At 46.9% G+C, this 26,110-nt stretch overlaps 1 protein-coding gene across 1 annotated transcript in view; it reads left to right on the forward strand.

Moving 5' to 3' along the window:
* Window positions 1-26,110, forward strand: part of SLC18A2 (solute carrier family 18 member A2) — a gene marked incomplete at its 5' end in the record, with an annotated part of 39,961 nt that overhangs the window by 12,365 nt on the left and 1,486 nt on the right. Inside the window, 11 exon segments of the mRNA NM_174653.2 lie at window positions 94-177; window positions 471-563; window positions 1,489-1,578; window positions 1,688-1,731; window positions 1,801-1,861; window positions 5,051-5,146; window positions 16,194-16,272; window positions 16,461-16,512; window positions 17,394-17,457; window positions 20,261-20,380; window positions 20,502-20,635. Coding sequence (NP_777078.1) covers window positions 94-177; window positions 471-563; window positions 1,489-1,578; window positions 1,688-1,731; window positions 1,801-1,861; window positions 5,051-5,146; window positions 16,194-16,272; window positions 16,461-16,512; window positions 17,394-17,457; window positions 20,261-20,380; window positions 20,502-20,635 — 917 coding nt within the window.

Here is a 26,110-nt window from a genome sequence, read left to right on the forward strand (position 1 = left end):
AAGGGAGGCCTTTAGAAAGGTCCTGTTTGAGCAGATTCGGTCACCGTGCCAGCCGGGTCTATACTGACCGTGGCCTGGCCACTCTCTCCGCAGTGTTCGCCTTCTCCCGCAGCTACGCCTTCCTGCTGATCGCCAGGTCCCTGCAGGGCATCGGTTCCTCCTGCTCATCTGTAGCTGGTAGGTGTGGAACCGACTAAGTCTGTGCCCCGGGGGCTTTGGTCTGTGGGAGGACCACGGGCACCGCCTTGGCTGGCGACCCTTTACGGAATGAGCTGGAATAATTCAGGCAATCAAGGTATCGGTGGTGGTGGTGGGTGATGGGTTTTTGGATGTTGCTTGACCTTATGTTTTGTTGGTCTGGCAGGTGTGGGAAGACCACCGTCTGGGCTGGGGGTGGGCAGGGGTGCGAGTCCTGAAGATAATTCTGTTGCTTCCGGAGCTTGGCTGTCACCGTTTCTTTCCCTGATTAGGCATGGGCATGCTGGCCAGCGTGTACACAGATGACGAGGAGAGGGGCAACGCCATGGGGATCGCCCTGGGAGGCCTGGCCATGGGGGTCCTAGGTGGGTGAGGGCCGCCGTAGAGGGACCGGTCTGTCCTGTGTGGGACACTGAGCCCCTTTTCACTCTACTGTCCTCTGTCTCCTTCCTCCTTTCATGGAGACTTTGAAAAATGGGACATGTCCTGACCTGGGTGGTCCTGGGCTCCCCAGTCCTCTCTTCCCAATCCAGATGAAAACGAGTCTTGAACAGGATGCTCTGCCAAGGTCCCTGCCCTAGAACATTCTCTGAGTTTCCATCCCGCCCGAGGACCTCCCCACTTTCTGAGCCTGCCTCCCCCACTTGCTCTGGCTGAGCTCCCAGACCAGGAACAGGCACCTTCCCTGACAGATCCAGGTCGTCTGCCTTCTCTGTACATTCCTGACCTTCGTCTGGGGGCCCACAGTCCCTCCCTGTCTGCTGCTTCATAAGGACCCTGCAGTCCTCCCTGGCCTGTTTTCCTATGCATGTCTGTGCCTGGGCCTTACTTCTCTCTGACCTTTACTTGTGGGGTTTCCCTCCTAGGCTCTTGCCCATGTCTCAGGTGTAAAACCACTTAGAGGAGTTGCCAGGGTGGTTTAACACTCCTGAACAGAATATAGGGTGGTCCTTTCACATACTGTCTGGAACCAAGTAGAGGGGCTTCCCAGGTGATGCTCGTGGTAAGGAATCTGCCTGCCAGTGCAGGAGACGCAGGAGAGGAGGGTTTGCTCTCAGGGTCAGGAAGATCCCCTGGAGTAGGAAATGGCAACCCATTTCAGCATTCTTGCCTGGGGAATCCCATGGATAGAGGAGCCTGGTGGGCTACAGTCCATGGGGTCACAAAGAGTCAGACACAACTGAGCAACTGAGCACGCATCACGAGAGGAGCACGAAGAAGATGGTTCTAGTCGAGGGGGTGGTCGGCAGTCCTGGGCCCGGTACCAGCCCCGCTCTGTCTTCCTCGCAGTGGGCCCCCCCTTTGGGAGTGTGCTGTACGAGTTTGTGGGGAAGACAGCTCCGTTCCTGGTCTTGGCTGCCCTGGTGCTCTTGGATGGAGGTGAGTGAGTGTGTCCTCTGGGACCCCTGGCCGTGACCTCGGGGCCCTGGGGCTCAGCATCCTTGTGGGCAGGCGCTCGGGGCCTCACCTCTCCTTTTTCCTCCCGTAGCCATTCAGCTCTTTGTGCTCCAGCCGTCCCGGGTACAGCCAGAGGTGAGCAGCGGGGCCAGGTGGGCACTGTGGTGGCCGCATGGCCTCTTCTAACTCCTGTTTTCCCAACAGAGCCAGAAGGGGACGCCGCTCACCACCCTGCTGAGGGACCCATACATCCTCATCGCTGCAGGTGGGGCTCCCCCAGCACCCCGGCACTTCCCCATCAAGCGGGTGGGGGTGGGTGGTGAGGACCAGTGTTGGTTTTGCTGCTGGAAACATTGCTGCTGCTGCTAAGTCACTTCAGTTGTGTCCGACTCTGTGCGACCCCATAGACGGCAGCCCACCAGGCTCCTCTGTCCATGGGATTCTCCAGGCAAGAACACTGGAGTGGGTTGCCATTTCCTTCTCCAATGCATGAAAGTGAAAAGTGAAAGTAAAGTTGCTCAGTCATATCGGACTCTTCGCGACCCCATGGACTGCAGCCCACCAGGCTCCTCCATCCATGGGAGTTTCCAGGCAAGAATATTAGAGTGGGGTGCCATTGCCTTCTCCGTGCTGGAAACGTTGGGCTGTAGAAAAACATAAAAGGCACAAAGAGGTCACATATCAGAAGAAATGTTTTTCTTCCGTCGTTGATTTCTGACACAGCCAAGCTGCTTTGTTGTTTTGCATTTGGGGCAAAGATGTCTGAGTCACAGAGATGCCCTCCATGGAGGATTGTTTGGGGTCAAGCTTGTTCGCTGTGTTTGTGTCAGCGGGCATCACTGTTTGGCCTTGGGCTTCCGGAATGGGTCCGTGGGCTCCCTGCAGGCATCTTAGGTGGGTGGTCTGATTTCACCTTGGCATCTGGGAATGGAGACCGACAGCAGGGCACTGGAGGGTGAAGGGGCGCCCCCTTTCCGCAGAGGGAATCCTGTGCAGCAACCAGAAGACATCCTTTGTGTTCTTAGCAGAGAAAGGGTCAAAGGAAGCCGTGGGGTGCTGTGGCTCTTGTGGGGGATAATGGGCTGTATCCATCCAAGTGACCATCCTCCCAGGACCATCCCTGTGACCTGGGCCTGAAACTGCCTCGTGAGAAACTAGTCTTAGGTGACCTGGGCCTGGACACAGTGGTCAGCAGCAGCCCTTGAGGTCAGGGGAGCCGTGCAGTGTGGGTTCCCTCCTGTTAGGCTTAGGTGTGTCTAAGCAGGGGTCACAGACATGAAGGCTGATTTTTTTATTAATATTTAAAAATTTTTATTGGAGTATAGTTGCTTTATAGTTTTGTATTAGTTTTTGCTGTGTAACAAAGCAAATCAGCTATATATATGTATGTATATACATATATGTATCCCTCCTTTTTTGAAGCAGGCTTGGCAACCCACTCCAGTATTCTTGCCTGGAGAATCCCCATGGACAGAGGAGCCTGGCAGGCTACAGTCCATGGGGTCACAAAAATTCAAACATGACTGGGAGACTAAGCACATCCCTCCCTTTTTGGATTTTTCTTGCCATTTATGTCATCACAGAGCATTGAGTAGAGTTCCCTGTGGTATACAGTAGGTTCTCCTTAGTTATCTATTTTATATATGCATCAATAGTGTGTATACGTCTGTGTGAAATCAGGAAAAGTTGGTACAGAGGATCTTATTTACAAAGCAGAAATAGAGACACAGATGTAGAGAATGAACATTTTGTTACCAAGGAGGGGAGGAGCAGGTGGGATGAATTATGAGACTGGGTTGACCTATATACCCAGGCAGACTTGGTTAAGCCGTCTGCCGCTGGGTTTGGTTCAAGGGGCATGCATGTGGCCCTGGTCTAGACCTTGTCTGTCAGAACCGTTGACCAAAGGGTAGTAAGCCTACCGTGGTGACCGCCTCCTGGAGGGGGCCTTCTGTGTGCCCCCTGTAAGACACAGAAGACATTCTAGAGCTGGGATTCCCCTGGAGCCCTGGCTGTCTGAGCTGGGGGTGAGGACATGTGTGGTAAGAGGTGAAGGCCCAGAGATGCCACCCTGCACCTTGGGGCAGACGTGTGGGCAGGTGTTGCTGCCTGTGACCTTCCTGCCCCTGCCTCTATCTGACCTTCTCTGACCTGTCTTGTTCCTACGTGTCCCCCAACCCGCCATGGAGGAAGTACAGAGACCCAGCCAGCACTCAGTGTCAGGCCATCACAGGTCTGGGCAGCCTGGCCAGGGGGAGGGGTTAGTTGGGCGCCTGGTGTGTCTCCTTTGTCAGTTTATGGAGATGACTGAGTGACGGATGACACAGAGAGGTCAATACCACTGAAGGAAGATTTTGTTAGTTGCGTTTCCCAAGAAAAGGGAGCGTGCCACACTGCTCAGGGCCACATGGGGAACTGGTTTGGTCAGGAGGCAGAAAGGGGCTGGGGAAAGCCCAGGCCAGATCCTGGGGGCTTCTATGTGAATATCAGGGCAGGGTAAGCAGCTTAGGGTTGGCTAATTTCAATAATCCCAGTCTGGGTGCTCTCCCCAGTTCCCTGGGTGAATTTAGGGTGGGGAGGGGGTACTGGTGTCGTGGGTCAGAGTTGCTAAAGAGGGAGCTCAGAAGATGGGCTCTGGTTCACGGGGGAGACAGAGCTTGGCCCTACAGTTAATGTCAAATAGACAAATACAGAATCTAAGGAAACACAAAATAGGTGAGTGAAGGTAGTCCAGCCATTTCAAAATCATTTTTATGTTCTGTCTTTAAATTTACAAAGAATGAAAAAAAATTTTTTTTCATCTGTAAGCACCTTAATTATGGTTGCACGATGTTCTTTGAATCAGAAGTCTAGAAAATTAGAGGATTCACAGTGCACAGCAGAGGAAGCTTTCAGAATAATGGGGACAGCGGTGTGTGTGTGTGTGTGTGTTTCCCAAAGGTTCTGCATTTACAAAGGGTTCTGGTTAACACAGTGATGATGGATATTTACCCTATAGGTATAGTTGTTTAAAAAGAAAAATTCCTCACCAGCATATTTGCACCGAGTGCACTGGAATTTCAAGCAACCAGGGGCATCATTAGAAATATCTGTGTGATTGCACAAAGTGTAGGAGCCTCAGGTTGCCTGAGTCTGTGTGTGATCAGTCTGAGCTGCTGAGTGGCCTCAAGCACATTACTTCCCTAATAAATTGGGAAAGTTTAAACCTAGTGATCTCTAAGCCTTTCTCCAGTTCCAAACTTTATGACTCTGAGATGCTAGTTGTCTCAAGTACTTAAAAGAAACAACCCTCCCCACTATCCCCTTGATCTGTTATTCTTACAAAAGTAGATGTTCTGGGTATCTGAGCTGATTGTTCTGGCTGTGGGCACATGGGATTTAGCTGTGTTTGGGAATGGTAGGGGACACTGGAGACCCCAAACAGAAGGACACTAACCCTCTTCCTCCCTTAAAGGGTCCATCTGCTTCGCAAACATGGGGATTGCCATGCTGGAGCCAGCCCTGCCCATCTGGATGATGGAGACCATGTGTTCCCACAAGTGGCAGCTGGGTAAGACTGGGCTGGGCACTTCTGATTCTAGAACTGTTGTCCCCAGGGTAGGTCTCATTATTGTAGCCCTGCGGAGCTGCTGGTGGCAGGATGCTAAAGCGCTTCTTTCTGTTTGACACTTAAGGGGATCAGTGCTTAGGTTAGCAGTGAGCTTTGGGGTTTCTTTCAACTCCAGTTTTTGCATCATGCCTGATAGAGGTGCAGTTAATACAAAGAGCAGAAATGAGAGAGGAAAAAATGCATTCAGTATTTCCTCATGTTTCTGAAGCTGAACTATTGTATTAAATGTATGGGGACAGCAATCAAATTTATGGAAAAGATAATAACAAGAAACTTAGTTTTATTTTTCAAGGGGGCTTCCCTAGTGGCTCAGTGGTAAAGAATCCACTGGCAGTGCAGGAGATGCGAGTTGGTCCCTGGGTCAGGAAGATTCTCTGGAGAAGGAAATGGCAACCCATTCTTGTATTCTTGCCTGGGAAATCCCATGGACAGAGGAGCGTGGCGGGCTACAGTCCATGGGGCTGCTAAAGAGTCAGACCGGACTTAGCAACTAAACAATTTTTTAAAAAATTGAAGTATAGTGGATTTACACTTTTTTGTTAGTTTCTGATGTACAGCAAAGTGATCTAGTTATGCATGCATGCGTGCTCCGTCACTCAGTCATGTTTGACTCTTCGAGACTCTGCAAAGTGTAGCCCACCAGGCTCCTCTGTCCTTAGAGTTTTCCAGGAAAATTTCGTCCTCCAGATCTTTCCGACCCAGGGATCAAACCTGAGTCTCTTGTGTTTCCTGTATTGGCAGACAGATTCTTTACCACTGTGCCTCCTAGGAAGGCCCAAGCATATATATACATATTCTTTTACACTATGGTTTATTACAGGATATTGAGTATAGTTCTCTGTGCTGTAGAGTAGGCCCTTGTTGTTTATTTTATATGTAGGAATTTGTATCTGCTAAGACCAAACTCCTAATTTATCCCTCCCCCGCCTTCCCTATTCAGCAACTATGTATTTAGTCTTCCATGTCTGTTTCTGTTCCGTAAATGAGTTCATCGGTGTCAAATTTTAGATTCTGCAAATAAGTGGTATCATTTGCTATTTGTCTTTCTCTGAGTTACTCCCTTAGTGTGATCATCTCTAGGTCCATGCATGTTGCTGGAATGGCATTATTTCATTCTTTTTATGGCTGAGTACTATTCCATTTTATATATATACCACATCATCTTTATCTGTTACAAACTTAGTTTTTAAGAGGATGCATTTTTTAGAGTATTTTTTATTTATACAGTAATTCATGCTTATTGGTGGCTCCCTTGGTAAGTCAGCTGGTAAAGAATCCGCCTGCAATGTAGGAATCCTGGGTTTGATCCCTGGATTGGGAAGATCCCCTGGAGAAGGGAACGGCTATCCAGTCCAGTATTGTGGTCTGGAGAATTCCATGGACTGTATAGTCCATGGGCTCGCAAAGAGTCAGATATGACTAAGAGACTTTCACTTTTGCTTTCATGCTTATTGTTCAAAACCAAAGTACAGGGAATGAGGAAGTAAAATTTTTTTAAAAATCTCATGCATCTTTCCCCTTCTCCCAGCCCAGTCCTCTGTGACATAACAATTTTGTGTCTTTTCTGGTTCTGTGCCATCTGTATGAAATGCTTGCAAACCCAGCCCGTGTGAAATCTTGTCATTTACATCAACATGTGACCTCTTGTGTTTTCATGCTTCTGTGTCAGAATGGGTAGATTTACCTTTCACAGTTAAATTTTAATTTTTATCAAAATTGCACATGTACATAATTTTTAAGTAAAATATCACACAAGTCGTAGTGAAAAGACAGCAGTCTTTTGTCCGTGCCTTCTCATCTCCGATCCCTTCCTCAAATTTTGTTCGCCCTCAACTCTTTTAGTTGTTTCCTCTGCTAATTCCTTTATGTCTCTCAATAACGTGTGCACCCTTATTTTTTGATTTTCCAATTTCTGACTTGTCCACCAGCTTCCTAATATAATAGATGAAGCTTTAATGGCATTGTTGCTCTACCTGAGAATATCAAAGAAACAACTCACATGTTTTCTCATCCTCTGTTCTCTTAAAACAGTTCTCTAACAGGCTTTGTTTACATTGGCTTTCAGTGTTGACATTACTGTGACTGTGTAAATATTGTTCAAAGATGAGCCGTATAGGGTTCTGTGATTATTTCCTTTTAGTGTGTGTGTGGAATCTCGTTCCCCAACCAGGGATTGAACCCAGGGCCCCTGCAGCGGAAGCGCGGAGTCTTAACTACTGGACTGCTGGTAGTTTTTTTTTCTCTTTTACAAGCTGCCTGTTTTTCCTGTAGGTAGTAATTGCTGTCTTTCCATTTCCTTAGACTCCTGTGTAGCATTTGTGAATATATCCCTCAAACTCTCCTGCAGAGATGAGAGACCCTCTAAATACAGCCAAGTGCATCCACAGACCTATCCTTTCCGTGTTTTTGCTTGTTTGTGGACATCTGTTCCATGTCATTCTGTTTTCCTGCTCCAGTCTAGACTTGTGCTCTAGGCCATCCTGAGACTTTTCTCTTCTAATATCTGGGCATCTTCTTTGCCTCTTCTGTTTCCTGTACCCTCCTCTCCTGCATTCGTCTCTTTGGTTTACATTCTTGTTATGCTGGAACACATTGTCCAGCAGCTTCCTGAGGTAAAAGTTCTCTGGGATCCTGCATATCTGAAAGTGTCTTTACAGAGGAGGGCATGGCACCCCACTCCAGTGTTCTTGCCTAGAGAATCCCATGGACAGAGGAGGCTGCTGGGCTACAGTCCATAGGGTTGCAAAGAGTCGGTCATGACTGAAGCAACTTAGCACACATACATGCATCCTTACCTCAATTTTATCCTGAGTTTGATTGACCTAGTCTGTTTGGGTATATTATTCTTGGCTGGAAATGCTTTTCCTTCAGAATCTTATAAAAAAAAATTTTTTTTTGACCACACTGTGTGGCATGTGGGATCTTAGTTCCCCAACCAGGGATCAAACCCACGCTCCCTGCCTTGGAAGCATGGAGCCCTAACCACTTGACCACCAGGGAAGTCCTCCTTCAGAGTTTTGAGGCCACTGCCCTGCTCTTCTGGCAGCCAGGGTCGCTGCTGAGGAGGCCAGTGTCCTCATTCCCCATCTTCTGCAGGAGCTTGAAGGGTCTTCTGTTTGTCTCTAGGTTTTGAGCACCCACGATGGTGATTGACAGGAGTCTTGTTTTCCTCTGCTCTGCTGGGCGTAGCATGGGCAGCCTCCTCACTTGGGAAACCCCTTCTTTCAGTTCTGGGAAACCTTTTTATATTATTTCTTTAATACTACCCCCTTCCATTTTCTCTCTGTTCTTTTCTGGTGCTCTGGTTGGTCGGATGTTGGACCCTACATTTTACGCTTTAATTTCTTATCTCGCCTTTCCTGTTTCCACTAATTTCTTCATCTTCATCCTCTGAACTCTACTGAGCTTTTATAATTGGTGTCATCACGTCATACATTTGAAGAGTCTTTTCATATTTTCTCTGAGTGGTTTTGTGTGTGTGCTAGGGAGTGGTGATGGGGTTGTTGAAAGAATATCCTCTTACTATTTGGTAGGAAGACTCTCTTCACCTCCTGTTTCAGCCTCCCGTGTCATTATCTGGGGTCTTTGAGCCTCTTCAGTTCAGTTTCTCTCAAGAAACTGTCTCCCGCCAGGTGAACCACTGAGGACGGGGCGGGTGAGGGGGTGGTTCACCCTCTTTGTGGTGGACAGCCTCCACTCTCAGCCTTTCGTTCACAGCACCCGCAGCCTACAGCTCCTGAGTGTCCTGGGCTCTGAGGCACGAAGGTCTCACTGCTTCTGCCCACTCTGTGTGCGGGTGGAAGGTTCCGGAGCTCTCTGCCATGTCCCTCGCTTCTCTCCCTCTGTTTGATCTCCCTCTCACTGCATTTTGCTTTTTCATTTTGTTTCTCCTTGAGCAGACAGGGGAGGGTGTATAGTTTTCTCTTATTCCTTTACTAAAATTTAAGTGGAATTTAGAAAACCCTGTAGATTCAGTCTGCTCTGTTTAACTGGATCTGGCTTCCCAGATGGCTCAGTGGTAAAGAATCTGCCTCTAATGCAGGAGATGCAGGTTCAATCCTTGGGTCAGGACGATCTCCTGGAGAAGGAAATGGCAACCCACTCCAGTGTTCTTGCCAAGAGAATTCTATGGACAGAGAAGCCTTCTGGGCTGCTGTCCAGGGGTGTCGCAAAAGAGTCAGAAATGACTTGGCAACTAAATAACATCATTCCTTTTTTAAATTTAAATACTTATTTATTTATTTGGCTGAGCAGGATCTTCAGCTGTGGCGTGCGAACACTTAGTTGCTACATGTGGAATCTGGATCCCTGACCAGGGGTGGAACCTGGGCCCCCTGCATTGGGAGTGTGGCAGCTTGGCCACTGGACCACTAGGGACGTCCCCATCATTCCTACTAGTGATTTCTTTCTGTTCTGTGTTATGATTAGACCATACATTTCCCACCTGTCCCTAGCTGGACATTTGGTTTCATTCCAGTTTTTGCCATTAGGAACCACACTGCAGTGAAATATCCTTTCCATGTATTCCTACTCAAGTTTGAAAGTACCTATGTCTATAGGGCAAATTCCTAAACTTATTATGTTTTGATATTTGGTGGCCTTGCACTAAAACAGGTGTTTTCAGCCTTTCCCCATTGAGTGTATGTGAGAAAGGGGGGGTCTCATATTGATTTATTTCTGCTTTATGAGTGAAATTGAGCACCTTTTCATATGTTTATTATCCATATCTATTCCCTTTACTGTGAATTTCTGATTAATATCCTTTGCCCATTTTTTTCTATTGTTTCATCCTTTTTAAAAAAGTTGTGTTCTTTGTATGTTCAGATATTAATCTTTATCAGATGTTTTGCAAATATGGCCCTTTGTTGTATGTCTTTTGACTTAATAGGTATTCTCAGGGTTTTTTTGTTGTTTTCCTTTTTGTCACTTGGAACATTTAAAATGCCCTGAGTCATATTTAGCAGGCTTCTTCATCATTTCAAGTCAGGTTCAGGAAGGCCTTTCCTATGTCAAGATTATTGTTTCACTGAGTTTCCTTCAATAAATGTGTGAGTTGCTTTTTTTTTGCATTTAACTCTTGGTTTTACAGAGAATGCATTTTTCTGTAAAAGAGTGTGACAAGGACCTGGTGTTACTGTTTTCTTTATAGCCAGCCAGCCCTACAGCCAGGCACCCCTGGAGTCCATCTGATATTTCCCATGTCCAACTTGCTGGAAATGACCATTTCGTTCTCGGGTCTGTTTCTGGGTTTCTCTCTTGTGTTCCATTTGTCTGCCTGTATCCCCTTGTCAATACCTTACTATTTAATTACTGTAGCCTGAGAATCCTGCTTAATATCTGAAAGACCAGTTCTTGCACATACACATTTCTTCAAGAATTTATCAATTGTCCTTCCTAGAGGTTTAGTTTTTTTCACGGTTCTTTCACGTTATGTACTGACATCTTCAGGTGGAGACTCTCAGTTCTGAATAAGCCCACATTTTTAGAGCCCCCCAACTTTGTCTGGTAGCTCAGCTGGTAAAGAATCAGCCTGCAATACGGGAGACCTGGGTTTGATCCCTGGGTCAGGAAGATCCCCTGGAGGAGGGCATGGCAACCCACTCCAGTATTCTGGCCTGGAGAATCCCCATGGACAAAGGAGCCTGGCAGGCTGCAGTCCATGGGGTCGCAAAGAGTCAGACACAACTGAGTGACTGAGCACAGCACTGCACAGCACTGCCTTCCTTGGGTGAGCTTGCATGCCCCTTGCAGAGGCATCTTCACAAATGCTGCCCTCTGGTTGGGGCTGGTCCCTCATCTTCCAGACTTATTCCAGTTGGCCTGGCCTGGGGACTAGTCCTTTGGGGGTCTGCACTGAATTTCTGTGTTCTTTCATTAAAAAAAAAAAAAACAAATCCTTCATTAAAAAGCCCCAAATGGCTAGAAGCTGGGTCGGATGTGGAGAGACTGCTAAAGGGTGTGAGATTTCTTTTGGGGGTGATGAAAGCATTCTGAAATTAAATCTTAATGGTGGTTTCACAGCCCTGTGGATATACTAAAAACCAGTGAACTGTGTACTTTAAAAGGGTATGCAGAATTGTCTGGTCTGTGGATTATGCCACAAAACAAAAACAAAACCAAACCCTCAACAACAAGAATCATTCAATGAAGGAAGAAAGATTCTGGGAGCTCAGCTAAGGCCAGTTCTCAGCAGAAATCTCACTCTGAACTTCCTGGCTATGGAGACGGCAGAGGAACTGTGGAGGCTCCCCAGGGTCCTAAGGCAAGCTTAGCGCTTCGCAGGAGGCGTGGACTTCTGTCCTCAAGTTAGTGAATAGCAGTTTTGCAAAGGATGAGACGAGCTTCCGTCTCAGTGCTGATACCAGTGGATGACATCATGGGAGGTGTTTTTCTCGGGCTCTTTCCCTCTGGCCTGTGCTGACTGGGGCCTCCAGGGGTCCTCAGGCAGTGCCCTGTGTGTGTGTGGTGGGGGAGGCGGGTGGCGCGTGGCTGTGAGTGGAGCTACGTGTTGGCTTTGCACGTGCTCCTGGGCAGAGATGCTGCTCCAGTGTTTCTGTTTTCTCCAATTAACTGACTTATCGCCCTAATTGACCATGTCCTGGCCGTACGCAGGGCTCTTCAGCGGCTTCGCCTTCTTCCTCTCCAGACACGTAAACACAGTCAAGTCTTCCACGTCAGTCAGGGACGCAGGCCATCCGGATTAGATAGCGGGCCACAGGCTGCCTAGATTTCATCAGGAGGACCTCTTGCAGGGCTTATCTCTCCGGCCAGATGGTTCCCCAACCCCATACCTTTCCACCAGTGACCTGGCTCCTTCCTTGCCTCAGAGCTAGATTTGTGTTTCCTTCAGAGAATCAGATTTCTGTTCCCATTTGCAGTGTCATCTCCTGTGGGGTGGGGGGGGATCTCCCCCCACCCCCCACTCTGTGGGCCCTTGGCACCTTGCCACCCACCTCTCCCGAGCCCCTTGGGCCCCTCCCAGCCAGGTGAGGAGCCTCCAGGCTGGGCCTGTCCCCGAGGTGTGGACCCAGTGACAGGAGGCTGCACAGCTCTTTCCCAGAGGCCTGGCAGTTCTGCCCCTCTGGTCTAGGGTCTTGTGAGGTGGGGGTTGAAGCCCGCTGTTCTTGGCTCTGGAATATGAACCAGGGCTGGTGGGTGGAGATGATGGGAAGGCTTAGGGCTTGGTGTCAGGGTGCCTGCCCTGTCCTAGGAGGTGCCCCTGAAAGGCTGTCTGGAAAGGTAGTCAGTTGCTAGCCATGGTCTCTAAAGCAGAGGTGGATGGCCCCCTCTTGGAACACTGGAGAAGTTCCTCCGTGAGGCCCACTGAGGTCTCTCTGAGTTCCGAAAGGCTGGTTCTGTCGATGGTGTAGGTGGTGGAGGTCCCAGAAGGCAGAGGATGCAGAGGCTGTCAGAACATGAATCGGGAGCTTGGAGCCTGAGGTCCAAAGAACACGTGTGGCCCTGTATGCACCTTGGAGAGAGAATGGGGGCCTCTGGGCTCCCGAACATGCACCCTGTCTGTTTCCCCATGGTGCAGGCTGCTGGACCAGTGGGGGCGCCTTCGAAGGATGGCCTTCAGCTCTGTGAAGTGAACATCCTTGCTCAGGGTCTTTCTTCTAAATGGTCAGCTGATTCTGGGCACCTCCTGTGTGCCGCCATGGAGCAAGGCTGCAGGGAGACAGAAGTGCTCCCTGCCCACAGCAGCTTACCGCAGTGTGGGGAAGGTCAGCATGCCAGGGTGAATGGTGGGTCAGGTGGGGTGAGTGTGGAGTGACAGGGCACAGGGATCGGGCTGGGAGGGCAGGTGCCAAGGCTCTTGGTGCTCCCTTTGCCACGTGATCCTCAAAGCCTCCCTGTGAGGTGTGTGCAGTGGGAGCTGTTGCTGTCTCTGTCTTGAGGTTCAAGTGACCCATTCAAGCCTCAGCTGGTAAATTCCCAGCTGAAATGAACACCTTGCTGCCTGCCTCCTAATTCCATGCTTCTGGCTAGAGAATCATGAAGTTGGTGTTTCCCATCTGAGAGTACAGCTGACCCTTGAACAACGGAGGGGTTAGAAGCACTGACCCTCCACACAGTTGGAAATTCGCTATAATTTATAGTTGCCTTGGTTTCTGTGGTTCCACATGAGTGGATTCACCCAACCGTGGGGCGTGTAGAACTGTAGTATTTACTATTGAAAAAAATCTACACGCAAATGGTTCTGAGCAGTTCAAACTCATATTGTTCAAGGGTCAGCTCTGTTTGCCGTCCGTGGAAAATAACATGTGCTGGCTCCTGGGTTATGCCTGTGTGCTCAGCATCCCAGCTGGTTTGCTTGGGAAGACGTAGCTCACCTGGGAGTCCCCTGAGCTTGTCTGCATCCCTGCTTTGAAGTTTCGGCTTCAGAGATGCTTCCCATGTTTCACCTAGGGAGTCAGGAGTCACCAGCAAGCCATTCTGGCCAGATGCTGTACCAACCACTTTCTCCAACCTCTGCTCAGGTTCTGGGCCAAATTCAGCCTAGAAGTACGTTTTGCTTGGCTGGCACAGGTGTTGGCATGAGGTTTATGTTTTTAAAATACAAATTGCCAACGTGAAAAAATTAGACTTCATGTAAGAATCTGGAGTTCCAACTTTTCTAGAAAAACCAGATCGTCTCATTTGGGACTTCAGTCCCCCAGGGCAGTCAGTGTCCAGGCAGAATGGCAGCTGTGCCCTTAGGTGGGTCTGGGGCCTCCCCCTGTTTCCCTTTTGTTTCTCTGATGCTGAAGCAGAATGTCAGCGGCTCTTTATCACAGTGCCCGTGCTGTCGCTTTTCAGATAGTTTGCGTGCTTTATTCATTAATGCCTCCCTGACGCTCATCCTCAGACAAAGGCCCTCATGATTTCTTACATGACCAGACTAGTTTAGTTCTCTGCTATGCCCCTTCCAGGGTCAGGTTTAAACACCAGCTGCTTTGGGGAGCTTTGCCAGCCACAGACTCTGGTTCCCAGAGCACGGCACTGGTCCCTGAGTGCATCCCCAACTCGGTTCAGATGTCCTCTGATCCTTTGAAGAGACTCTCATGGTGACCAGGACCATGTTGTGGCCATTGTCTTTGCCGCAGCCCAACACTGAGCTGGGCATGAGCTGCCGGTGATGTTTGCCGTGTCCTGTCACCTCCAGCACTTATGTGGCCACTGTATGTTGCTAAGTGCGAAGGAAATGGTTTCCTGGAACGTGAAATGAGATTGCACTTAATTGTTATTTTCCAGATTATCAAATCTAGAATGATTTGGTTTTAGATTTAGCTCCAGTAAGCAATCACTGTTGAAGTCCCTTCTGTTCTGGGAAGCTTGGCCTTTCTGGAGGGTTTTTTTTTTAATTAATTTTTATTGGATCATAGTTGCTTTACAATGTTGTTTTAGTTTCTACTGTACAGGAAAGTGCAACCTACTGTATATTTCCATATATCCCCTTTTTTTATTTCCTTCACTACTGTGTATCTGAGGCTTTGATGGCTTGTGTTAGTGCCTGTGGGGGAGCAGTGGAAGCCACTGTGTCTTTGGAGAGGTAAGATCACACTTGCTGCTCGTGTGCTGGTGAGCTGCCTGTACAAGGAGGACTCTGGCCCTGGGCCTTTGGAGTGAGTGGGGACCTGCTGAACATTTATGCAGTCAGATGATTGGGAACAAAGCAACATTTACCACTTGTGGGCAAGGCTTAGGAACCAACCTGGTATTTCTGGATTTCAAGGGGAAACACCAAAAGTGTAAAAAGTTTGAAAAGCCATCTTTGGAAATGAGATTGTCCTGTTGTCCTAAGGATGGATTGAGGCCAGATGGAGCTGATGTGGACAAATGCCCTGGCCAGCAAGCGTGGGCTGGCTTGAGTAGGCTTTCCTGTTCAAGGCAGAGAGGTATGTTCAAGGCAACCATTGCCCTTGTCAGCTGTGAACTCAGCTTGGGGCTTGCAAAGTTCCTCTCCTGGGAAAACATGAAACTGTCAGTTACGTAGGATTTGGCCACAAAAAAATGACCACATATTTATTTACTTATTTATCTGGCATGGACACATGTCCATAAAGGTAACTGAAAGCAGAATGGGGCTTCGCTAGTGGCTCAGTGGTAGAGAATCCACCTGCCATTTTAGGAGACGCGGGTTTGATCCCTGGTTCGATCCCTGGAGGATCCCACATGCCACGGGACGACTAAGCCCGTGTGCCACTCCTGAGCCTGTGTTCTAGAGCCCAGGAACTGCAACCGCTGAAGCCTGTGGGCCCTAGATCCTGTGGTCCCCAGCAAGAGAGCCACTGCAAGGAAGAGTAGCTCCACTCGCTGCAACTAGGGAAGAGCCTGACCAGCAATGAAGACCCGGCATAGCCAAAAAATAAATAAATCTTAAAAAAAAAAAAAGCAGGATGTAGAAATGTAGGTATAATACTAATTTTTTTTCTTTAAAGACACAAAACTGTGCTTACGCATTTATTTATGTGCATAGAACTTGCAAGGGAAAACAACTGTGGGATTATCTGAGCGATGGAATGTGGGAGAATGTTAATGTTTTTTCCTTTGTGCTCATCTGTGCTCCTGACTTTTGTCCATACCTGTGTCTTTGTCCTGCCGTACACATACGAAGGGAGGAACTGGGAGCAGATAACCACCACTGCTCACTGCCTGTGTGGGGTGGCAGCTGGCAGCTCCGCAGCCAGGAGCTGTCACTCTCATCCACCCCAACTCCCCTGGTAAAACCCGCCACCAGGCAGAGGTGGGGGCGAGATGAAGCCCACGATAGAGGGAGGAATCTCATTTCTGGAGTGTGGAGGCGGCTGGCGGCTTCGTGTGGATGGATAAGCTGTGTGGAGTCCAGACTAGCTCCATCAGACACCGGATATTAGCTGCTTGGGTGCAGGTCCCAGGGCTTCATTTCCTCAGCTCTCATCACAAGCGTGGTGCCTCACAATTATTAGTTTTTCTCACACGTGACTGATATCTGTACTGATAAGGTGTCCCTTTCATAAATTTACAGGCGTGGCTTTCTTGCCAGCTAGCGTCTCTTATCTCATTGGAACCAATGTTTTTGGGATCCTCGCACACAAAATGGGGAGGTAAGATGAAATGAAACATCCCAACACTCACTCTGTTACAGTAACGAACTTACTTTAAAAAATTGCAAGTGTTTCTAGTTTCACTACTGTTAGAAACTTTTACTACTATAAACTGTTATTTCCACTGAAAACCTGGATGGTGGGGGTGGAGAATCATTTCTTACTGGTGCTTTTTTGTTTTTTGACAGATGGCTTTGTGCTCTTCTAGGAATGATAATTGTCGGAATGAGCATTTTATGTGTGAGTAAAAGATGACATTTGGGGAAAAAAAAAAAAAAAGATGACGTTTGGCAGGTGGAAATAACCTGTAAATGAAACTTTTGCTTTGGGCAAGAGTCACCAACAAATATGGCAGTTTGAAGTTTGTTGACACTTAGTTTTATTAATCTTCCATTTTCTTCTCATTTTTTATCATGTTAAAAACTTCAGACAAGATTCTCCAAAGGGTTTATCTTTATTTTAAGTCAGTTGGAAATTACTTAGAATGTTTTATTACACTGTTTTTATTTCACCTTGTTCCCCTCTCCCTGTGCATCTGAAACATTACAGTGTCTTGAACACTTTAGGGCAACCAGCCAGAAACAATAGCAAGATGTTTTTCTAGAATAAAACATCTTCTACCAAAGGCTAATATCTACCCCAAATGAGACCTTCTGGTTCTTTTAAAAAATGGAGTATGGGTGCTTCGCTGGTGGTCCAGAGACTAAGACTTTGCCCTCCCAGTGCAGTGGGCCTGGGTTTGACCCCTCGTCAGGGAACTAGATCCTACATGTAGCAACTAAGCGTTCGAACGCTGCAGCTGAAGATCCCGCATGCTGCAACTAGGACCCAGTGCAGCCACATAAATAAAAATAACTATTAAAAAAATGGAGTGTAGACTAGGCTGAACTTTCACATATGGAAGTGAACTAGCTTTTTGTGGTGGTCACAAAACCCATTTCAACTCTATTAAAGATTTGGAGGGTCCTCTTCTGCCCAAACCCTGTCTTGCGCCCTCCTCCTAATTCCTTCAGAAGGGAACACACATAACTGGCCAGAGAAAACCTGTCTTTAAGACTTTCTGTGATAATTCAGAATTGAATAGCATGTTCTTTTGGCATAACATGTATTTCCTCTTACAGATTCCTCTTGCAAAAAACATCTACGGACTCATAGCTCCCAACTTTGGAGTTGGTTTTGCAATTGGTAAGCCACCAGAGCCTTGGGCCTAAATTTAAACCTTTGTTTTCCCAGTACCAAGAAAGAGTTCCTCAACTTCCCTGGCAGTCCAGTGGTTAGGACTCTTGTACTTTTACAGCAAGGGCTTGGGTTCAACTCCTGGTTGGGGAACTAAGATCTTGCATGCTGCACTGTGTGGCCAAAATAAACAAACAAACAAAAAAGAAAGAGTTCTTACTTGGGCAGAATTCAGTTCAGTTCAGTCACTCAGTCGTGTCCGACTCTTTGTGACCCCATGAATCACAGCACGCCAGGCCTCCCTGTCCATCACCAACTCCCGGAGTTCACTCAGACTCACGTCCATCAAGTCAGTGATGCCATCCAGCCATCTCATCCTCTGTGGTCCCCTTCTCCTCCTGCCCCCAATCCCTCCCAGCATCAGAGTCTTTTCCATTGAGTCAACTCTTCGCATGAGGTGGCCAAAAGTACTGGAGTTTCAGCTTTAGCATCATTCCTTCCAAAGAAATTCCAGGGCTGATCTCCTTCAGAATGGACTGGTTGGATCTCCTTGCAGTCCAAGGGACTCTCAAGAGTCTTCTCCAACACCACAGTTAAAAAGCATCAATTCTTCGGCACTCAGCCTTCTTCACAGTCCAACTCTCACATCCATACATGACCACAAGAAAAACCATAGCCTTGACTAGACGGAACTTTGTTGGCAAAGTAATGTCTCTGCTTTTGAATATGCTATCTAGGTTGGTCATAACTTTCCTTCCAAGGAGTAAGCATCTTTTAATTTCATGGCTGCAGTCACCATCGGCAGTGCTCAATCTAAAATTTCTAGATGCTTGACAGGAGGCTGCGGCAGCTTAGCTCATGTACAGTTTGTAGATTGTCCACAGACACTGGCTTTCATGAACTAGTCATTTATTTCCTGAAAACCAGTATTGCAAAAGCCTGATATTTACAGAAGCAAAACGACACTCCACTGCTGAGCCTGGGCAAACAGGAGAACTGCTTACTCAGAATCCATCTGTTTGGGCTCATATCTATGCACAGACTTTCTCATATGAGGCTGGGGGACAAAGGCTTCACATGTAGTTTTCAATAAGGCCTGGTACAGAAAAGATAGACTGATGTATTGATGACCAGCTGTACTGCGGGAATTTTCACAAGCAAAGGGGACAAGTCTTTGGAGCAGTGTGAGGCACAGTTAATAATGTGTTAGGAAAAATCTCGTTCATATTTTAGATAAATAGCACATGCTTGTTTCTCACTTATAATATACAGATTAATCATGAAAAGGTGAATCTGTCGCAGAGTAAAGGCAGAAGTTGGATCTTTGGTAAAGTAGAGAGGATGGAGCCTTTGCTGACCCCTTAGACCAGGCTAGGTTATCCCAGCTTATGTGCATACATATACATATACACATACACGTACATATGTGTATACATACACATAGCTTCTCACAGCGCCTTCATAGCATCACTCACAATCATAATTTATTTTTCAACTCTTTGCTCTGTTCACCCTTATCCCAGCACCTTGCACATTTCAGGTGATCAGCACGTATTAGTTGAATGCAAGAAATTTCCCTTACCCTCCTGCCTCTGTAGGGGTGCAGGTGAGGGATCTGATGTTTGAATGCCCTTCCAGGTGTGTTCACAGCCATCATCTAATTCAGCCAATCATTATCATCTCCATTTTATCCATGGGGAGAGTGACGTTCAGAGAGATAAGGCATGACGATGCTCAACCACCCAGGGGTTTGGATTTAGAACTCCGAATACACACGTCCTTTCTTTATGCTTCCTGTTCCCTGACTATTCTAGAGACCAGAGGTTCTAATACAGGTCTTGGCAGTGGTGATGGTTTTTGGTGTTTTAGCCAACTAAAGGAGCAAACCTCTTTTTTTTTTTTTTTAAATTTTATTTTATTTTTAAACTTTACAATATTGTATTAGTTTTGCCAAATATCGAAATGAATCCGCCACAGGTATACCCGCATTCCCCATCCTGAACCCACCTCCCTCCTCCCTCCTCTACCCTCCCTCTGGGTCGTCCCAGTGCACCAGCCCCAAGCATCCAGTACCGTGCATTGAACCTGGACTGGCGACTCGTTTCATACATGATATTATACATGTTTCAATGCTATTCTCCCAAATCTTCCCCACCCTCTCCCTCTCCCACAGAGTCCATAAGACTGATCTATACATCGGTGTCTCTTTTGCCGTCTCGTACACAGGGTTATTGCAAACCTCTTTTGATTTTAGTTTCCTGAGTAGGGCCGGGCAGTCCCTCAGACTCTTTCCTGTTCTGGTTCCTTCTGATTCTCTCTATGCTTCCCAACTTTAACTCTCATAATCTAAGAGTGAGGCCAAGCTGTGGGTGGGGAGGAGGCTGGGCGAGGCGTGTAGTGTACCCACTCTTTGAGGGCAGAGGACGATGTGGACCAGAAAATAGTGAATCAGGAAAGCACCCACAGGAAGCAGGCTCAGGGTTCACACAGCCAGTAACCAGCATCCCTCCGGGTCTGCAGAATGGCAGGCAAGCCCCTAGAGGACTGGGTACCATCTACCAGACAGTGGAGGACAAGATGAGGCAAGGCAGGGAACAGGCAAATAGTAGTCTGAGTTCCAGTCCCAGCCTCAGGCACCTTTAGTCTGTCTTCAGTGAAAGGTCTGTTGTAGGGAGTTTGCCTCAAGACTTGGCAGACAGCAGTGAAGAATCTTGGCAGGGTTGTGAGGTTAGGACACAGTCATTGACGTTCAGCCCACTGTTGGTTTCCATCAGTTTTCTGCAGACTGTCTGTGTTCCCTGACTGTCCACAGGCATGGTGGATTCATCAATGATGCCCATCATGGGCTACCTGGTCGACCTGCGGCACGTGTCGGTCTATGGGAGCGTGTACGCCATTGCCGATGTTGCGTTTTGTATGGGATATGCCATAGGTAAGGACGTTGGGTTTCCAAAAGAACTTTTTCTTCTCAGTACACCATTGATAATGCCTACTGAAAATTATTTAAACTTTTGCATCTTTCTGCCTACATCTAATTCTCTGTTTCCTGAAAGGTCCTTCTGCTGGTGGGGCTATCGCAAAGGCAATTGGATTTCCATGGCTCATGACAATTATTGGAATAATTGATATTCTTTTTGCTCCTCTCTGCTTTTTTCTTCGAAGTCCACCTGCCAAGGAAGAAAAAATGGTAAGAAAAATTTTAGGATGCAGTTAAGTGTTTCTTGATCAGTTTAGCATGGTCTTCTGGCTGGTGGCTTAAGGCTTGGTTCTAAAATATATTTCTACTCCTTTTGAACAGAACTCCCCAAATATAAATTGTAAGTTTCTTTTTAGTTTATACCACGTGGAGCAGATACTTCTTTGACTGTATCAAGCATTATGTTTATACATTTGAAGAGTGAAATAATTTTCGTACATAGATTAGCTGTCAGTATAGATCTCTGTCAACCAAATACAAACATAGATTTATATTGAAAATTAACAATTAAATTTTCAAAGATTCTTGAAATCTTGAACATAACTGTTTTACCTCCTGTGCTCACTCCTAAGATCAACTGTTTTTGGTCCTGTTTGCTTTTCTGCTAACCCTCACAGTTTTCAGTAGTAGCGTCTTAGTCTTTACTGCATAAGACTCTGGAGATGGTTTTAATGTTGGTAATAGACACTTATGGAAAAACATTGTTTTATGTACCTTTGGGCACATGTGAGCACATCTTTATAACGTTTAAGTTAATAATTTCATGACCAGAATCCTAGCTATAGGCAAGATACAGTATTGAATATAAAGTGTTCCCCGTTTTGAACAAATTCAAACTTATCAATTCTAAATTTGAATTTTGAAATGCATCAGTCATTTTACCCTTTCCAAGAAGTGTTCATACCTGGTGCTGCTGCTGCTGACTTTTTTTAAACGTCCGATGCTGGTGGACATTCATCTGGTTAAAAGAAGAGGGCCTTAGATTAAGAGTGAATGAGAGAAACAAGCCCGGGGGAGATGGTATTTTTTTGTTTAGTAATGGATGTGAGGTACCCTTGTGCTGTGCTCTTGGGAATACGTCATAAGTTCTCCATGATGTTTGAACTGAAATGGGTTTTAAGGTTTTGGCATTTCTTAATTGCCCCCTTCATGATCTTCCCCAAAGAGCAGGTTTAAAGACAGACACAGACCCTGAAGTTGGGTCGTGTGTAGTCTTTGTTTTGGGCATTTGGGGCATTTATTAAGATGTTCAGTATATTTAAGAAGTGTATCCAGCACTAAGCACTGGTCTTGTGCCCTTTATTATATATGATTTAAGTAGGTATCTTTGAATTACTCACACCCATCTGACTCTTCCTCTTGCTGATGCCTCCCCAGCTCCGAACAACTTTCCCGTCTCTCTCAAGGCACTTCCTGTTTTCCAGCCTGGTCATCTGAGTTCCCTGGCCACGTTTGTCCAACCCCAGCAGAGTTCCTTGGCCTCCCTCAGGGTCAGGAAATTCTCTGTGCAATCACAGAAAATAGTTCTTGTTCTGTAGCCACCATATCAATCTGATTAAGGCTGAATGAAGATTACTCCCAACCCTATTTAACAACAACAAAAAATCAGCTACAAATGATTCTGTCACCCAGGAAACTGTGCAAGACTCAGGAGGTAGTGCAGGGCCCTGGAGCCGAGCTGTCTCTCTCATAGGAAGACGATTTAGCCTTGACCTCACAGGGTGGTTTGAGGATTCAGTGAAGGAATCCCAGCAGAGTGTGACCCCCATGTCTGCACACAAACATGCTCAATAAGTTGTCACTAGTTTCCACATAACCCCACTCTCCTTTCTTGCTCTTACCTAACTCTGATGCACTCTGTCAGCCAGCGGTCCCTCAGGTCCCTCCCTCTCTTCTCTCTGTGAGATAAGACTCATAACCCAGCGCTGCCCAGTGGGCTTCCCTTGCCGAGCAGACGTTAGTGGCTACTGTGTTATCCGTTTGTCAGTAACAGCTTCGAGGGCTTATCTGAGGTCTTGGAGGAAGTGGGTGAGGTCAGGGGACCAGTTCCAACTCTGGGGTCCACACTTGATGGGCAGAAGGCCTCTGTGCCTCTTCCCACACTTAAACCAAGGCTTTAGTTCATTTAAAAAGAAAAGCGCTGAAGGAAGTGGAAGAGACAATCCTGAAAGACAAAGTGATAAGAAGGGCCAGGCTTCCAGAAGCTACTTCCACTGTAAAATGTCCCTTAATAAGTGCCTAGCAAGATGAATCATTGAAAACCAGAGAGAATGTGTGTCTCCCTGCCCATAATTGATGCCTGTAATTGAAGGCATCATGTCAGATCCATTTGAGGGGCACGATGGTGACATGGGAAGGTGGCAGCCAACAGCCGCTGCCTACTCACTGTGCAGGCAGGAAGCAGCCGATAGCACCAAGTGATGAGAGGGAGCGAGGGCAGGAAGCAGTGCATGCCAGGGCGGAGAAACGATTGATTACCACCCACTTGAGAAAATCCAATACCGCCAAGTGCCAGCATTCAGGATCAGCAGTTACCAAGTGTAGGGGACAGGAGAGCCAGAAGGTGTACAAGTCTTAGCAAGTAATTCTTTCATTAGGAAGCATTCTGATTAAGTGGTGTGTGGACTTAAGCTCGAAATGGAAAGTTCGAGTGCCATTTTATGGTTCCCAAGTCATCCAATCATGAACCAGTTTGTGAGCACCTGAGTTTTGCTTTCATTTGGTTTATTGGATTTCTGGGATTTTGTTTGTTTGTTTGAAATCAGTGTTATCAATATAGGCAGAGAGAAAAGCCTGTTACTCTAGTCCCTCTGCAGGTATAAGAAACACCAGCTCTGTCATTTGAGGGAACTGCGTTCCACTTATAGGAGATCGATTGTAGCCTCTGGCTCGGAGTAGCCAGTGAGGAAACTGGGTTTTGGAATGGACTTTTATTTTTTCAGGTTAAAATTTTTTTAAAGATAGGGCACATTTCTTAGGTCTCAATGGACATGAGTTTGAGCAAACTCCAGGAGATGGTGAAGGAAGGGAGCCTGGCGTGCTGCAGTCCATAGAGGTGCAAAGAATCATGACTTAGCGACTAAACAATTTAGGTCTTACTCTTCAAGTTTCTAATTGTTGCTCAGACAAGAAAGTAGGCGATTTGAGGACTGTAGCTTGCTTTTACTGGCTGATCCTGATGCAAAACCATCTTTTTTTTTTTTTTAAAGATAATGTGGTAAATAACTCTTTTCGAGCACACAGGAGCCCTGGTATCTTTCAATGTCTTGAAGTCTGGAACTCTTGCATTTTAATGCCTTGATGGTTTCACTGTCCTAGCTTCATATTTATGTTATTTTTACACTTCACTTGGTCCAGCATGTTTTCACTGCTTTGGAAATCCTGACTCTATGGTGTCTGATATGAAACCAGGTATTTGGCAGGACTGGAGCTCAACTCTCAGGAATGGGCTTTGCTCTGGATACAAATGACAATCCCCTGCACCCCCCCCCTTTTCTACTTCACTTGAGGGTCAAACACACCTTTCTCCCCACACAGCAGTGCACGGAAGACTGCTCTAGTTACCAGGCTGCTCCCCAGGCCCCTCTGTACGCGTCCCTCATGCCCGTGACTTACCCACTTGATGCTGTTCACGCCTCTCTTTTCATGGCACTTTTGGACTATCACATGCCATCTGGCTTAATCTTGTATAACTTAAAAAAAAGATGGCACAATAAATCTTTCAAGAAAGTGTCCAGAAGCCAGTAAGCTAGGTTTTAAAAGTTACAAATCATCTTTTAAGAAAGAAAACTCCTTTACCTGGTACAGGTAGTGTCAGCAAATGCAGTTGGGTTAATTGATAAGTTCTGAACACTGCCAAATAATTGGTCTGACCGAACGTCTTCCCTTGCAGTGCAGTTTTTAAATTGGGTCCCTGTTACGTGCCCAGTGCTAGGTTCCAGCAGTCCTTAAGTCTATATAGCGCATAGTGTGATGGTGGACTAGCCAGGGGAGAGGCCTTTGTGGTAAGGAAGAAGGATGGCCGTCCTTTGCAAGGCTGGCTCTCCGCCTGTGGGCCTGCGGTTAATAAGGCCTCTTGCCTGGCATTCAGGACCCTACAGTCTGGATCTGGTTGGTCTTTCCTGTGATGTGGTCTCACTGTACCTCAATATCAGATCTCAGGGTTGGCAGGAGGGTGGGGGAAAAGGCAGGCTGCTTTATTCCTGCAAGCTTCAAGTCCACTCCTATCTTCTCCATGTGCTTTCCCCAAGCACTTAACTCCCAGTCAGCACTCTGCCCACAAACCCTCTGGAACCGTCACTTGTGTGCAGTGAGGTTCCTAAGTTGCTGGAGAGGACCTGAAAGGCACTGAAACACACATCTGATAGGTGCCCAGTAAGCTGTCGTCAGCCGTGTGACCCTGCTTTGTCCCAGAAGATGCCACACATAAGTCGTGCGGTGTTTCTCACACATGTTGACACGAGTGTCACTAAGGGTAGGAACCTGGGATTCGATGTTTAACCTGCCCCATCGAGTGATCCTTGGGCACGTTTCTTTGAAGATTGTGACTCCAGAGGCAAGACATGGAGCTCTTGATGGCTAAAGCTTTTGTGTTACAAGCACACACCCATGTGGCAAGAAGGGTCCTGCTGTCTATCACTTCAGTTACTTACTTTTAAAAAATTGAGCTCTTCATGAGGTCCATGTATCACTTCGCTTGGCAAGAAGCATAATAATAATGAAAAAAAAAAACCTAGAGTTGAATTTGCAGCTGACAATTTGAGCTGGCAGCCTAACTTAGAGAGTCACGGAAGTCCTTATCATCACAGGCCACATGTTAGATCATTTTAGAATTTCTTGGGAAATGATAAATGGGTTAAGGGCTGAGTGGAGACACAGAAGTTTATCAAATCTGTGGGACAAGAACTGGGAGGAGCAGCTGACAAGTGCCAAGATAGGTTGCAATAGGCCAACAGAAGATTAATTTAATCCAGATAAATGTTGCCATTTAGATTTTCAAATGCACAAAAAGGCATTGGCGGGATAGCTTACGTGGAGGGAAAATGAAAGACAAGCCTGGTGAGAGAATTCATTTCAGTTGCACCCAATGTCATGCTCTGCACCCCTGGCTGTCCTGTGGGGCGTCACCAGAGCAGATGCTGGCATAGGCTGCTTGGGCTTGATCCACCCCATTTAGCCATACATCTCTTGGTCAAGGTCTTTGACCCCTGTGCCTACACAGAGGGTGATCAAGCTATCACATAGGGCTGTTGTGGAGTAGAGGTGTATTGAAAATGCCTAGCACAGTCTTGGCATGATAAACCCCATCTCTATACTCAAGACTACGTGCTTGGTCCGTATACTTCCAGGAGGAATAATGACTATAGCGCTTATCAACTGAGGATCAATTGACCTTTGAAAGGTTTTTGTTACAATAAGGGAGCACATAGAATTTTTATGTGTATGAGAGAAACATACTTTTTATTAATAAAACACACTTGAGCAAGAAGAGGCCAGCCAGGACTTGGGAAGACATCCTCCCGAGATGTCATATTTAAAGATAAGGGCCCTGTGATGCTTAATCCAGGGAAATCAAAGGGGCCATACCTGTGGCCTTAACTAAGGAGGATCCGCCCACCCTAAGTATAAACTAAACCCAACCTAAATACCCCTTTCTTCATAGCTCACAGGTTCCTCCAAATTGAC

This window comes from Bos taurus, chromosome 26, assembly GCF_002263795.3.
Source record: "Bos taurus isolate L1 Dominette 01449 registration number 42190680 breed Hereford chromosome 26, ARS-UCD2.0, whole genome shotgun sequence".
Classification (NCBI taxonomy): Eukaryota; Metazoa; Chordata; class Mammalia; order Artiodactyla; family Bovidae; genus Bos; species Bos taurus.